The 16,610-nt window shown below is 46.9% G+C and overlaps 1 protein-coding gene across 1 annotated transcript in view; it reads left to right on the plus strand.

Annotated features, from left to right (window-relative positions):
- Window positions 1-482: 482 nt before the first annotated feature.
- LOC105562157 (probable calcium-binding protein CML11) overlaps window positions 483-16,610 on the plus strand; it is a gene marked incomplete at its 5' end in the record, with an annotated part of 42,309 nt that continues 26,181 nt past the window's right edge. Inside the window, 2 exons of the mRNA XM_012012742.1 lie at window positions 483-948; window positions 6,041-6,184. Of these exons, the coding sequence (XP_011868132.1) occupies window positions 483-948; window positions 6,041-6,184 (610 nt within the window). The remainder of the gene's footprint in view (window positions 949-6,040; window positions 6,185-16,610) is intronic.

Below are 16,610 nucleotides of genomic sequence, written 5' to 3' on the forward strand. Positions count from 1 at the left end.
AAGATTGTCAAATGTTGGTGCAAGATAATGTATTGCGCGAGAGATGTTTGCTGAAAAAACAGAAATTTAGAAAAGCTAGCTTGAAAAATCACGTGCGCCCGGTAGAAACTGAAGAGCCCTTTCGCAAAGGGCAAATCCCTCATCCAGTCCCTCTAATACTCCCTGAAATGCGGGCCTCTCAAAAGACAAACTGATCAACTCCGCTTCTCCCAAGTTTCTTAATTTCAATACTGGAGTGTAATCAGTTTGCAACTTTGCCGGAATTTTTCCTATCTCTTACTTTATGAAGTTGATCAATCTGCTTCTCCGAGAGATTCCCTCGTACGCATAACGCTCAGTCGTGTCGAAGAACATTTACGGGAGTATTCCCTCTCTTAAACTGAAATCCTTTTAGGACACGTCTCGCGTGCAACGATCTAATTTCGGGCGTGCTTCATCGCTTTCGGTTCGAGGCACGCGAAGGGAAATTGCGCGATAAATAAACAAGCAATTCTTATCGACCCTTGAAAGTTCCCGGGAAACGAGCGGTAGGTGCATCTCAGGCCGGCGATTGCTTGCAGACGAGACAGAGCAGCGGCGCGGTGGGAAACGGCGCGGAGGGACGAGACGGCACCGGCCCCCTGGACCGCACCCCGCGGACGTCGATGACGATGGCCGTGACTACGTCGGCGCTACCGATGCAACCGATCTACGTTTCCGCGGGATCGTGCTCCGCCGCCGACGGCCCGAATCTGCAACGCCGGCGACTACGGCAGCAGGAACCGCAAGAATTATCTCTGACGCGGCCGGCGGACACGGCCGCGTCCTCGTCGTCCGTCCGCGACGAGCCCGTCAGAACCCCGCTCTCCGCGAACGTTCTCCTGTCCCTGCCGGCTTCGCCGAAACGGTCGTCGGCGAGCCACTCTTCGTCCAGCAAGACGCCCGCCATATCCAAGTCGCAGATGAAAGGTGAGTCCGTAGATCAGAAAAGCTTCTTTTCTTCCCAGTCCGACCGTATTGTTGGAATCAGATGGGAAGGCGAGGTAAAAATGCGGAAATTTACCTCTTTCTCTCTTCCTCTTTAACGCGATGAAGCGGATTCATGGCGCGCCATGTATCTGATCTGTACGCATCAGTATTTCACTTGTCGCGCGGCAAGTTTCTTCAGCCGATTGACCATCGAGGGAGCGAGTTTTTCGACTGCCCCAGAAATTCCCCGTCCGATAGCCAATCGGCATGAGCCGGAAAAACTTGCCGCGCGACACGTGACAAATATCAGGCTTACCCGTCACGATCGTCGTTTGTTCTGAGGGAGGCCAGGTAACATCTCCCGCGTAATTGAACGCGGTCCTGCAATGCGGAACCAACTCCCGAAATCTTACTTTCCCCGCTAGAGCCGAACTTTTGGCGAAGCGTTAGAAAACTCCGCGCGAACGTTATCTCAAATATGACGGCCGAACTGTAATCCTTTCCAAATACAATTCCACGTGTTACATGCGTTTGTCAGCATCCAATTAATCCACGAGGTCCGTCTGTCCTATCGAAATTACACAATACTAACGTTTAATATCGACAAACTATTCTATTTTAAGACAGAAAATACCCCAACATTTTCTCAAAAACTGCAGTTTCCAAATTCGAGAAGAAGCGATCTCTAAAATCGCCCTTCACGAAAATACGTCGACGGCAGGAAAGATACAAATGCAATAAACTCAATAATTGAATTTGATAGTCAAAAATAATAAGATTAAAATGACAATTTGGCGCGAGCAACGCGCGAGCGAAATTTTCTCTCGTATTTATCACCCCGCATTATATTGTATTATGATATCAGGCTGCGCGTGGCGAAATGCAAATTTGTACTCTTTTGATCGTGGCGTCAAATGCCGGATGATGCGGAGTCAACTCTCGAAATCTTACTTTCCTCGCTAGAGCCGAACTTTTGGCGAAGCGTTAGAAAACTCCGCGCGAACGTTATCTCAAATATGACGGCCGAACTGTAATCCTTTCCACATACAATTCCACGTGTTACATGCGTTTGTCAGCATCCAATTAATCCACGAGGTCCGTCTGTCCTATCGAAATTACACAATACTGAACGTTTAATATCGACAATCTATTCAATTTTAAGACAGAAAATTCCCCAACATTTTCTCAAAAACTGCAGTTTCCAAATTCGAGAAGAAGCGATCTCTAAAATCGCCCTTCACGCAAATACGTCGACGGCAGGAAAGATACAAATGCAATAGACTCAATAATTGAATTTAATAGTCAAAAATAATAAGATTAAAATAACAATTTGGCGCGAGGAACGCGCGAGCGAAATTTTCTCTCGTATTTATCACCCCGCATTATATTGTATTATGATATCAGGCTGCGCGTGGCGAAATGCAAAGTACTCTTTTGATCGTGGCGTCAAATGCCGGATGATGCGGAGTCAACTCTCGAAATCTTACTTTCCTCGCTAGAGCCGAACTTTTGGCGAAGCGTTAGAAAACTCCGCGCGAACGTTATCTCAAATATGACGGCCGAACTGTAATCCTTTCCAAATACAATTCCACGTGTTACATGCGTTTGTCAGCATCCAATTAATCCACGAGGTCCGTCTGTCCTATCGAAATTACACAATACTGAACGTTTAATATCGACAATCTATTCAATTTTAAGACAGAAAATTCCCCAACATTTTCTCAAAAACTGCAGTTTCCAAATTCGAGAAGAAGCGATCTCTAAAATCGCCCTTCACGCAAATACGTCGACGGCAGGAAAGATACAAATGCAATAGACTCAGCAATTGAATTTAATAGTCAAAAATAATAAGATTAAAATAACAATTTGGCGCGAGGAACGCGCGAGCGAAATTTTCTCTCGTATTTATTACCTCGTATTATATTGTATTATGATATCAGGCTTCGCGTGGCGAAATGCAAATTTGTACTCTTTTGATCGTGGCGTCAGATGCCGGATGATGGAGATACCCACGACGCCGGATTCAATTTGGCGCGCACGGTAAACGGGGTATCTCGCCTGTTTGGTGTCATCGCTTCGTTAATCCCGATAAAACTACGCCCGGCCGTGCCGGCGGCGCGCAGCAGCGCGGCGTGTGTGACTTCATTCAGTTTTGCGCGGCCATTATTTTTCCGCGCCGTTATCGCCGTCGTACACGACGAGTAAAACGCCCGAGAATCGGGAATCAGGCCAATTGATCGATCAGATTCGCACGCGAGATAAATAATTTCGCGATTTGCGTACACGGTGTCATGCAGATGTCGAACGTTTTTTTTTGCGCGCGCGCATGTTTTTTTTTCATTTTCGCACGTCGTCCATCATGCACGCGACTTGTTTTTCTTTCTGCCTTTATAAACATCGCTATTGAATATTACATTCCACTCATATCGTGGTGGATGAATAGCGATCTCGCCAATCGACGTCAAACAAATTGCATTGTAATGCCTGTAATATCGTTTCACATTTCGTGGTGCTCATCGCCTCCTTTTTTTCGCATTTAATTATTCTTACTAAGCCGTCCGTTAAATGTTCTATGGCAGGTCCTCGAAACCAATCTGGAAAACCGTTTAATCAAAGAATCAATGCGTTCAATTTCTTTTTTTTTTTTTAAGAGAATTCAACGCGGAAATGCGAATAGACGGACGATTTTCTCTTCCATTTCAAATATCTTCTTTCCATTTCGTGGCATGAGTTTTATACGAAATGACATTAATTCAAATGTATTTATCGACGAAACTGAATAACCTGGTAATTTTTATCGCAAGGTCATTACAGCCGCGAGCGCCGAGCAAATTTCTTTCTTTCAGAGCTGCAATGATGTTAATGAAGGAGCTCGTCAATATTTTTAATACAGCTTAAGACGGGCGCTTATCAGTTATACCTTAAATGTATTTTAGCTTTCACGAAACTCTTCCAACTATAGACAAACTGTTTCTACAACTTTGTCTTAAACAGCGTAACTTTATACACTGCGCGATCGATTATCCCTCAGTTTCATCAGGTCAAAGATATTTCACGAAGCTTCAACCTGCAGGGAGCCCGATCTCGCGATTAATAAGAATAAAATTTACGCAGATTAAATCTCATTCCGCGGTGTGTTTTTAAAGGTCCGCTTTTTTCCCCACTGATTTTTCTTCTTCTCTCCACTGATTTTCTCCTTCTAAGATCTGTTCGTTGTAAATGTCTAAGAGAGCCACGTGTCTTCATATACTTCGACGATATATACTTCGGCGAACGTAATTTCTTCCGGAGAATCGTTACGTCTTTATCGCCTTCGTATAGAAGGGCCTCTCTTAAAGCAGTTATCGTGTCACTACACCATTGTCCGCTTTACCAATTGGCGCTGTAAATGGAACCGTAGATAAATAGAGGATAGATAGGTAGATAAAAGGAGAAAGGTAGAGAGAGAGAGAGAGAGAGAGAGAGAGAGAATTCTATCAGTAAATGTTACATATAAAACGAATTAATTAATACAAGCATAAAAATTAATTGAAAATTCTTCTCTCGCATTTATCATTGCCTCAAATTATAATAAAGATTTCCCTATTCTGTACCACAATCGGTTAAAACAGAAAAGGTACGTGTATAACAAAATTATATGTTTGAATAAACGGACAACTGTTTTATAAGCATAATATGAATTTTTCCAATGAGTTTTACGCTGCTTTGCCCTGAAAAGGGGGTCTCTTAAAGTAAATTTTCGTTGAAGATCTTTTTTAAACATTTTCGTTTTACATTAGAGCAAAGATTCATTGCGGTAAACTCAATTTCGGTCACGTACGACTCTTTCTGTTCACACTGGTTCAATTAATTACGCAGTTTAAATTTCAATGTTTCTCAAACATGCTAATTAAAAGGATTTGATTCGGTACAATCTCTGGTATCGAAACATCGGTAGTAGAGTTAATTAGTTAAATCCTAATTCATTAGCAAAATCGACTGCAATGGTAAAACGATTCCGAGCTCGTATTTTTCTTTCGTTCTTGCTGAAATGTTTGTTTTGAAACGTAACACAATCCAACAGTTAAATCGCGAGACCGTATGATTCTCGCGAAATCATATTATAATCGCGATTCAGTATTTAAAAAACTCGTATCTATGAGACCTGTCCCGATCTTAGATTTCTCCTTCGCGCGGTTTAACACTAAAATTCTTAGAAGGAAACCACAATAGTCTTTATACAGTCAATTGGGAGAGTTTCAATGGCCCGATGTGAAATACCATCGGCGAGCTTTTTTCTATGGAGACTGAAATGGAAAGAAAGAAGGAGAGATGACGGGGGCGGTGCCTTCCCTGACGAGGCGGAAGTCCGTAGATAAAGAAGAAGGATCGTTCTCCACTTCCTGGTCTGAATCCCGGGCCTCGGTTGATTTCTGCGCGAAATGCTATCACCGAAATCGCCCTTCAAGATAACACGTAACTTCATTGCGCGCGACGCGCACCCGCGGCAAGGCTCCCCGTGTCCCCGCGGGTGTAAATAAGGGCGTAAGACGCGATCACGTCCATTACATCGGGACCCGTAGTTTCCGTTCGCGAGCGGACGATCGTGCATAGATACGTGCGCGTACAATACGCCGTCAGAATCAACGGCGCGGGAAACGAGGCCATTAAACGATCGAGTCAAGCACCGTCGAGCCGAACCCGCACACGGCTTGTACTCGTATCTCGTCAAATTCGCCCCGGGAATTCGACCACCAGCTACCCCTTAGTCAGTTAACCGGCTCCGTCGGTGACCGACTCTGAAAGGGCAATTCCGGAGAGGACGCTTGGCGCTTAGGTGGGCCGGGATACTCGGGTGAAGTGAAAAATTCAAGGCGCATAATGCCCAATCTAATTATCGCAGAAGTACGAGACTAGAGAAAAATTACTTAAAAATTGCGCCGTAAATGAGAGAACGCTTGGGGGAGCGTTTTACACGCGACCGTACGATTTTCCCGGGGAGCTCGGGAAATAAATTTCGGAGCAAAAGTCACTTATTTCCTAGTGAAGAAAGCAAAACGTATATAGGAGCTACTCTCACGCTGGATTTTTCCTTTCTGCTCCTCCCCAACAGAATTCAGGGAGGCCTTCAGGCTGTTTGACAAGGACGGCGACGGAACTATCACGAAAGAAGAACTCGGCAGGGTTATGCGTTCCTTGGGACAATTTGCGAGAGCGGAGGAGCTGAGGACGATGCTGCAGGAAATCGACATTGACGGTGAGCGGCAGCTCTATTATCCATCTTAGGCTACTTATTAAAGTTGGGAAATATTTTCGACGGCAATGTTTTTTCCCCGAGGGGTAAACCGCTGAGGGTATATTGTGGTGTACAGATTTGCGGCATTACTGGCCATTACTGGACACCTCTTTGGGCATTAGTTTGGGCACTAGCTGGGACATTACCGTATGCTAAGTATTGGCGCACATGATTTTGGTCAGCGGTTTACTCCTCGGTTTTTTCGCTGCGTGCGACGCCCGGGAAGATCACCTTGTGTTATCGGACGAATATATTATTTATTCCAAATTTTATTCGACCACAGCTGGCCACATTTGTTAATTTATCTGTCAATGCAGAAAATTTATCGCGAAAAATCGACGCGCAATTCAAAGTCGAAAAATAAACGCGTAGACAACATCTTTATACTGTTATTGCGACAAATATTATTATATGCCTCGGTGGTCGAATTGGTGAGGCGCCCGCCTAGAGTGTAGGGAGGTCCAGGTTCAAACCCTGGCTGAGGTAATATTTTTCGCAATCAATTTTCTGCATTGACAGATAAATTAACAAACGTGGCCAGCTGTGGTAGAATAAAATTTGAAATTTTAGTATTACACTGGCAATTTGATGAAACTGATCTTTGAATATATTATTATTGCTAATTACTGCCGGATTCGTCCGATCAAGGGGAAGAAATTAGACTGATACGCAAACCGTATTTATTATTCCGCGCAGCTCGATGGAAATCAAAATACTGCAATTTACTAATGCGCAATATAGTGTTTATTTTGAATTTAGCGTTTATCATCGGATTTATCCAATTAATGTAGAAAGGGCGAAATTAGACTAATATGTAACGTAATTGCATTTGACGTTTGAATTGTTCGATGAAGATTTAAGCGCTTGCATTTTATCGAAACGGATGGTATTGACCACCGGCATGCGCGGATATCGCGCGATATCGCGCCTTTTGTTTTTCCAATCCGCGCATTTCGAAAACCCCTCTTCACGTGCCACGTGTCGCTGAATAGATTGCGATTAATATAATATTCGATGAAAAAAAAAAGAAAGAAATATACCGACTGACCACTAGGTATTCATCGAAATAGGAAGCGCGGAAATAGATAGGAGGAAAAATTGACAATAATAATCCGCCAATATGCCGCTGTTTATTATTACATTATATGCGCTGCGATATATTATTACTGTAAACGTTACATGATAATGCGTAAATTTATGCAATACGGCGCATGACTTTATCTCGCGTTACCTCGAGTTTACTCGCGCAATGCGTGCAACGTAGCGTCTTTAAACGAAACAATCGCCACGCCGGCGTTAACCGGGCAACAACGTTTAAATCGCTATTTCCGCGGAGTTTCATCGTCGGGATTACGAAATAATCATAAAGTAAGAGGTGCGTTCGTACTCCCCCGAGCTATCGCCCGCGCGGGCGACAGAGCGAGCTTGCTGTTAAAGGTGGTAGGTACCACTCGACGACGACGCCCGAAAGTTTACCGTCCTCTCGCGTATTCACCGTTTCCACGGTCGTCCATGTACAATCTCGCGCCCGTCGGCAAATCGCCTTAATTGCAGCTAATTCTCGCGAAACGCTCCGACAATGGCCGTGTTCTTGGCCGGCAAGAGAGAGAGAGAGCGCGCGCGCGAAAGAGAGAGAGAGAGAGTCCCTTTATCAGGAGCCCTTTATTACGATCCTCCGGCGCTGGCCGATCTCTCCCTCGCTCTTACTTGATTCTCGAGGATTCGCCTTCACCTTCGCCCCGAACTCCATCTCTTTACGCCGCTGTATCCAATTTTGCGGCGGCCGCGCTAGGATCTACGTAACGTATCCCTACGTCCCGGCGCTCCTTCGGGCTTTCCCTTCCCGTGTTTACGCTCGGCGGCGATGTTTCATTGCCTGACGAAGAGGTCCGCGCGAAATCCACGCCGATGCCACCCGCAAACTCGTTATATGTGGCGCGCACCACATACTCCGATGGCGTATTTATGACCGGGACACCCTTATCCGGCGAAAATAAGCAGGGACCAGTGAAATGGGGGAAGGAGATACCTTTTAAATCACGTAGCTTCCTTAGCCGTCCATTGACCTTCCTGCCGAGGATTCTAAATTATTTCGTTCACGAAGCTCATCTCCCAAGGCATCGAACGACCAGGCTATAATTGTCAGTGATTTTCGTGCAGCGATTACGAGTATTTTAAAATACCGAAATTGTTTGAATTCCGATCACACACGACGATGCTGTATCGATACTTTCCCCTGTCGAGAAATTGCTATTGATGATTCGGGAGCGGAAGCGGGTCGGCGTATTGACGCCGGATGGTGCGAATCCTCGTACCTGTTGCTAGTCCGCTCCACAACGGCTGGCCATTACCAGTCATTTTCTCTGTAATCAGAAGAATTACGGGATAAAGCCCGCGGTGGAAAGAAAAAAAGACGACCGCTCGCAGCCGTCCGAGAGAGAACCCGGTGAAAGCCGAGTTTCGGGGAAATTTGGTGCTTTCTGGCTGATCTGCGCTCGCGACAAAAGAATTGGGGGAGGAAAAAGCGCGAGGCGATTATTAAAATCCGCGCGAGAGCACATCGCGGGGATGTAAATCGTGGGACCCTCGCGTGTTCCAATGGGCGAAGTAATTACGGTCGCGGGGAGTAAATTGTTTCGGCGACAGGCGTTTTATCCGCGAGGCGAAATTCACTCGCGCGAGCGGTGGAAGCGCGTCCGCGCTTTTTAGCGGAGCTCCGAAAGTGATAATTCCCGACACCCCGTGGATTAGATCGGCGCGGAAAGAGATTCCCCGAGTTAAACTCCTGGCCCGTTAATGCGCCGAGAGAGCGGTCCGCAAGAAAGGGAATTTAACGGTCCGACGCGAAGGAGAATTATTCCCGTGGTCGCGTACGAAAATCGCGGTAGTTAAAAAAGAAAGAAAAATAAAAAACGAGGAGCGCCGAATCGCGCCGGCCGACCGTCACGGCGGGCAAAAGAAGAAGCGACGCGAATCTCGATAATCGTCGAAGCGGTCTCGACCCGGGGATATTTCCGAGGGAAATTACTTTTCCGTTTGAACCGCTCGAATCCGTGCTCCACGTACCGTCACGAGAATAGATACGGTTTCGCCAACTGTCGTCGTCGATCGCGAGTCGTGTGAACCGCGCGTGAAATTATCCGCCCCTCCCTCCGGCCGCGTTGACTTAGCGTGACTTTTTCCGCAACGGGAAACGAGCGCGACGCACTCGCGCGGTGCCGTTGATAACGATTTTTCATTATTCTTCTCCAACACGGGCTTCGTCTCGCCGATGACATTTATTTCCCCGCCGGAAACATACCCCCGCGCAGCGCTCCTTTCCGTATCTGCGTTTCTTATGAAAATGAGTTCTCGACCTAGTAGCGCGATTTGGAAGTCGCCGTTGCTGGGACACGTTGCCGAGAGAAAAAAAAAGCGGGGATAGAGGAAGCCGAGCGGGAAAGTTGGCGAGCTCCTTGCTATACTATCAAATAGATTGCGCGCGGCCTTAAGAGTTTTCTCATTTCCTTTTGTTCCGAAAAATTCCGTTCTCGCAGATTACAAGGCGCTACACCGTCGATACAGCTCGTTACGTCGTCGTATCGTTACTATAAAAAAGAATATACTGTATGAAACATTATCGTAGCCTATCCCGAGTCGAAATTTTGGTCCTGTGTTGAACCTTTAATTCTATTATACATGTGTAGTAGGACCTAAAGACGGTAAAAAAGGTCAAACTGCAAGTACAAAATTTACTCCTACTTTCAAACTGATAGTGTCGGAAATTTCTACTTTTGCCAATTTAGCATTAAAGCAGGTCCTTTTAAGTAGGAGCTAAAGTAAATCTTCAGAATTAAAGATTCAAGGGAGGAGCAAAAAGATATGATGTCATCAACGTAGGTTATTGCTGGTCTATGTAGGTGTATAGATCAGCTAGGTATGTGCAAATTATCACCAATATTAATACCAATATTTCGACTCGGGATATCTTTAACAATTGCCACGGCTACTGTCCAAATCACGCGAGTGATATGCAAGATTTAGGACGCGTTTCGACAATAAATTTTCGACACTTTGGCGACACTAGATTAGTGACTCAACGTGCGATTTACTGTACAACAATTCCCGTGAAACACCGCTAAATTTCCTTCCTCGGCGGGATCCTCGGCAAAATAGAATTGCGAAACATTGTGCGTAACTCGCCCGAGAATGGCGACTTTAAAAAGTCCGTTGTACGTCACATTCACGCTAATAGCGAGTCATTATCGTTGCGCGGCCATCAAGGCTGATGTAACTATTATCGTTACTGCACGCGATTAGCGTGGTTAACGTCGGTTTTTCGCCGAGGGCTCATTGACGGGAATTTACGCGCTATTATAGCGGCCGAAAGAACATTTGGCGAGGACGTCCCGTTTAATTAATCGATCCGTCCAGTCTGCAAATGAGATTCGATTGCGAGCGGGACGCGAGCGGCCGTTGCTTAATCGCGTCGTAATCCGCTAAACTTTGCCGAAGAAAGAATTCTATTAAGCGGAGCAGACGCGACGGGCGGCGACGAGTACGTCCGTCGGAACAAAGTGACATTCAAATTTCGAGCGAGCGATTCGCGGGGGAGATTAATTCGCTTCCGGTGCGATCGGTCCGTCAACAGCTTTAATAACGCTTTAATTCACTCCCCACCTCAAGATCGCCGAGACTCGCAAAGTTTCGGCGGTTAAGGGCCTGAGCAGAATGGCTTTCTTGTACTCTTCAGACATAAGACAGTTATTGTGCGTTACCTCAAGACAAAGGCTTGAAACATAAGACATTGTCTTAAGGCTGTCTTAAGAGTATAAGACAGCCATTCTGCTCAGGTCCTAACGTAAAACGCATTCGTCGCATACGTAACCCTTCGTTCGTTCGCCGCTCCGTCTCCTCCTGACGACTCACATAATTCATCTGGTGAAATATGGGCAGAAGTTATCTAAACGGGTAATTAGAGGTGCATGCTCGCATCGCGCCGTACAGAGCGAGTCAAATGAAAACGAAGCCAATTTCTGGCGCTTCAACTGGGGTGCACGGCTCTGTTTTCGCGAGAGACCGGGTGAGTTAGAGAGAGAGAGAGAGAGAGGTATTCACGATAAGGTTTCTCGTTCGCTATGGAATCGCGTCAGTGGTCTGATGCGTCAAAACGTAGACCTGAGAGCCACTCCGTAGCGCGGTAATTAGTATCTACGTCTAAGTGCCGTGCACACACATCGATGACACGAGCCCTTCGCGTCAGATACGTCGGCCAGAGGCGGCTCGCAGCGCTTAATTAGGCCGGAATTAGCTCTTTATTGTGCAGGACTATGCGCGACAGTCGCGGCAGCTTTGACATGCGCTCTCCGCTCGCATTATTTAAAGAGCGACTCGACGAAACCGTATCAGGATGATCCGGACAAAGCCGGATCCGATCGGGCGAAAACATACGCGTGCCGTTGGATGCCGCGTTGAAGATGTCACACGCGCGCGCGCTCAGAGGTGCTGAGAAACTGAATATAAATAATTAATGAAACAAACATGGATAAGCTAACGAGCGATTTGAAATCAATTGCGATAAGGCGGAGTGAATATTCCGCCTCGTGCCAAATGTAACGTTGAATCTTCGCAAAGCCAAGGAGGAGATCGAGAATACTCGAGTTGCCTACTTCGACGTAATTATTGAAAATCGAGAAGCGCTCTTATTAATATTGAGGAACTTATTGAGGAAATATCTGAAGATGGGAAAACAGATATACAGGGTGTCCCAGGAGGAACGGTCAATATTCCGGGAGGTGACAGTGTCGGTCATTTTGAGCAAAAATGTTCATATGAATGTATGTCCCATTTCCCACTGTTTCCGATACAGAGCTACTGGAATCTCGTGCATGCACACTTTTCTGTACACTTCACCTTTCATCCAACCTCATAAATGTCCGCGGGAATTTACTCTTATACGTCTGTTGACTGTTGTGCCGACAACATTGTAGAAATGTTCAAAATGTCTCGCATATTCACAAATGTCGAACGAGCAACGCGCCACGTTCACACGAGAGTCGAAAAGTGCACTGTTGTTAACGGTGGAATTTTTGACAATTTATTATGATCTGTAAAAATGTATCACTCGAACAATAAATATTAGAAATGGTACGTAGTGTTTCTTTCGTGTCAGCAATTTTGCAACTGTACATCTAAACAGCTCTATCCCGGAAACAGTGGAGAATGGGACGTATATTCATATGAACATTTTTATTAAAAATGACCGATACTATCACCTCCCAGAATATTGGATCTTCCTCCTGGGACACCCTCTATATGAAACAAGCCTTTTAAGCATCCAGCGCGAGCAAACGGTTGGCATCGAGTGACTGGCAAGGTATATGCGATACCTCGCGAGACCGGAACGCGCTCCTATAAGATCGCCGACTTGTTTGCGGGGCAATCAATCGCGGCGTGGGGATTCGCTTGATTTGCCCCGCAATCGAGAAGATCGCCGGGGCACCTCTTATTTTCCCACGAACGAGTTTTCGCGACTTCGCGGGACTCTCCAGCCCGGCCGTCCCACCTCTCCCCCCTGTCGCGGTGAGCGGAAGCATTTGACGTCGTTCCACTGCGGCAAAAGCGAAAGTTCTCAAGAAGTTCCGGCACGTACTCACGGCGGAGAAGCGAGACGGGATCCGCCGGGAGCGACTCCCTGGGTTCCTCTCAAAGATTCATGTCGCTCCGATCGCATTACGGCTTCCCTCACCCACGCGTGCAGCCCCGTCGCGTTTGCGACCGCGAAATGCCGTAAATTATCGTGCTATCGCGCGGCCCGCATAAAATCCGCATAAAATGCCCCGCGGCCCCGACGCAGGTCGAGGCGCGGCGCGTCGCGTCGCGACGCGGAGGCTCCCGGCGCTCGCACAATGGACGCAAAGTTAAATTCTGCCGGCCGATCGCGGCGGACTTCGCGACCGGATCAAAACGGACCCAGGTCCGGCTTCCCCGGACTTTCCTCTCGTTGACGCGACTCACCTCGGATGGAATCACTTTATGAATAGCGTCACGTGCGCGAGGCGCGCAGTTTGCGACCCAAGTTATCGCGATCGCAACTATTACGTCGCTACGGGGGATTTATGGCGGTCGGCTGCATATCGTGAATAAGTCAGAACCGTCCCTCGATACATGTACTAGCCGGCGCGGACGATGAGCGACATTTATCCGGCACACTTATCCGAGAGGATAAATTTGCCTCCTCGGAGATAAAAATTGATCGAGTAGAAGCAAAATTGCGGATATTGCCGCGTATTGAATTACTCGGTTTCTGCGATGGTACGCATATATTTTTATACTTTCCGGGTAAATAGGGGAAAAGGGGTCCGGCAACTTTTATTAATTAAACAGCGCGTATCGCAATCAACTTCGCGATAAAATAATGGCGCTATGCAACTCGATATTAATTCAATTTCATATTCATACTAAACGAAAATATAATTACGCGTTTCTCATATTTATGCTCGTCGAGGGAAAAATCTCGCTACTCTTGTTTCTTTATTCAATCCCGGACGAGCGTCGCGCTCCCGAATTTCATTGTATATATTTATACGACGTGCATTGAAAGATTTAGATTGCTTCGCGATCTTTTCCACATCCTCCTTTCTCCGCAATGCGTTAGTCTCCAGCATAAATACAAGTCGCGGCGCAATCAATGGGAGGTTCCCGCGACTGCAACCGGCTGGTACCGTCCGAGTTACGTCTGCCATTGTCGGAAAATCGCAATTTCGAAAATGTTTCGCGTGTATAGATCAGGTTTCCGACGCGTTTGCGACCGTCCGTCCGGCTTCCGCCGCGCGCGCGCGCGCGTATGTCCGTCTTCCTATCACTTCTATTTCGCGATTTAATTCTCCGCGAGTATGTATCATCGTTACAGGACGAAGCGATATCGCGATATCGATCGATCTATTCGCGCGATGGATCTCCTATTCGGCGGAAAGTAATAACGTTTCGCAAATACCGTCCGGTTTTCGCGAATCGCCTTCGTTTCCATCGGTCTCTCGACGTATCGCAATCTAGATTACCCCGTATATTGTTGTTTTGCCGCTTTTCCCCTTTTCTCTCTCTGAAACTCTCTCTCTTTTTTCCTTTTCCCTCCCTCTCTCTCTCTCTCTCTCTCTCTCTCTCTGTCTCTCTAGGTGGGTGCGGTATATAATTAGTCAATTGTAATCTGCAACAACTTTCTATATCAGGAAGAAAAATTATTTGACGACTATTAAACTAGCTGAGTAGTTTAGTCTAACAAATTATTTCAAAGTTTCGACCATCCGGATTGTGGTTCTTTTCAAGGAAATTTCTACAATTTTGGAAAAACGTATTATCTATAAGCCGTTCGTGTAACAATTGGCAGCATAGCCACCGAGAAGAAATGAGATTCACCTTTCTATATGCTGTCCTTGTTTTTACATTCTATATACGTTTATATTCAAATTTTTATTAAACGAAAGCTCAATCTCACTTGTAATTATTTTTCCGTGCAGCTTGTCTAACGCTTTCGGGGACTTGTCCCGGAGCTTTTAATAAATAAAGCTCCTATTCTCTCTCTGTCTCACAAGGAGTTGTGCAAGCGTTCGTTTTGCAGTTTCGCCGCAGAACTGTGGAATAGTTTTGCGTCTCAATTACGTGATGTGGGTACACTCGGTGAATTTTTGGCGTAAGCTGCAGGAGCACCTGCTGTCTGAGTCTAGGGAATTGACAAACAAGTATTTTCTTTTTTCGTTGCTATCTTGCATCGACAAGCATATTTTTTTAGCTTTGTTTTCTGTTACTGATCAGTGTGTGAATCGCTTGCTTGTTTATTGTGTGGGTTAAACAGTCAAATCCCCGTTCTCAACGTTCTACTCCTATGTATAGTGTTTCCATTTTAATTTGTACTATATTTACTTATTATTTCTTTTTACATTTTCATTCCTGTATACTTCTCGTGTGCATTCTCACTCATAGTTTACCTTTTTCTATAACAATTGTTCGCACGCTTTAAAGGACTTGTTCCAGGGCGTGTAATAAATAATGATTCTAATTCTGATTCCCCCCTTCCCCTTATTTCTCTCTCTCGATCTCTCAATCTCTCTACTTCAGTCTCTCATTTCGCGTGTCTCAGAAGGACGAGGATAACGTGACGGAATTGAAGCTCGCTTGATTGCCGATGCGTTATCGGCCTCGGGATATCGGCTGTGTACAATTTAGCGCTGTTTTCCGCGCCGGGGATATTTGAAATCGAGAAGAACAAAAGGCGAGGGAAACCGCGCCCGACCCACACGAGTGGCTTCCCATACGCGGGAGCTCAGTAGTTCGCGATTCATATCCTCGAGCGCGAGGTGTCCGCGCCAGGATTAAATTCTCGTCTCGAGAAGTGGTTTTCGTGCCGGGATACGCGACACTTAACAAACGAAACCAAGTGACCCACAAATCCGCCGTGACAGTCGGGGAATCGAGAGGCCGTCCGTGTGTACGCGCGGGGGCGCGCGGGGGAGGGGGGAGAAGGGAGGCGTCGAACGGGGGTTCCCTGGACGGAACGGACGCTTATCATTTTTCATCGATGGCTGTCGATCGCTTAATCATTAAATTTGCCGCGCCGCGGGGCGAGAAGCTGCGAAAGCATGAAATATTGTCGCCCTCTCCTCTATTTTTCTTTTTGCCAGAAGGTTGTTGGGATTTATCTCTGTCGCGAGATACACGGCTCGTTACGTAACTTGCACCTCCGCCAGGACAGACGAGAGAAAGAGATCGAGAGAGATAGGCAGCCGCCGGTGCGCCGTCTAAACGTAGAACGATCGCTACGTCCGCGGGTTTAATGAGAATTTTAACGACTGAACGGATCGGCGGAAAAAGGGAGAACGGGCGGGAGGGAGCAAGGAAAAACGATACATGCAAACGGGCGCGGGCGCGCGAAACGAAGCCAATCGGCCCTTTTTGCCGTCGTATCTACGCGATGCGATGTGGTGGAGGCGGCGGCGGCGGCGGCGGGTGAGAAAAACGATGCCAGAGCGAAGCATTTTCGGGGACTATGCGGGGGGTGGGGGAGGCTACTATGCGGCCGATGACATTCGTAATATGCCAACACCGCGGGCTTCTTATCGGGGCGCGCCCGGGATTGATCCGTCCCTCTCCGTGGCCTCCTCCGAGGCGGCGGGACGGCGCGATTACGATCCCTATCTCCTCGATCGCCCGGTCCCCCTTCTCCGAGCTACGCCTATGGAATTTCATCGGGAATCCCGGCTCGGTCCGTATCGCAACACGCAGTCAATTTGTATGCCCGCGCATACGTACGCGGGGCATGTAATACATGGTATAATACACGCGACGAATCCGCGCTATCAGAAAATACCCCCGGGGCTGTGCACACGGACACCGCCGTCCGCTGTGTACCCGC

Source organism: Vollenhovia emeryi, unplaced genomic scaffold (genome assembly GCF_000949405.1).
Source record: "Vollenhovia emeryi isolate VEMERY1.0 unplaced genomic scaffold, V.emery_V1.0 DF939194.1, whole genome shotgun sequence".
Taxonomy (NCBI): Eukaryota; Metazoa; Arthropoda; class Insecta; order Hymenoptera; family Formicidae; genus Vollenhovia; species Vollenhovia emeryi.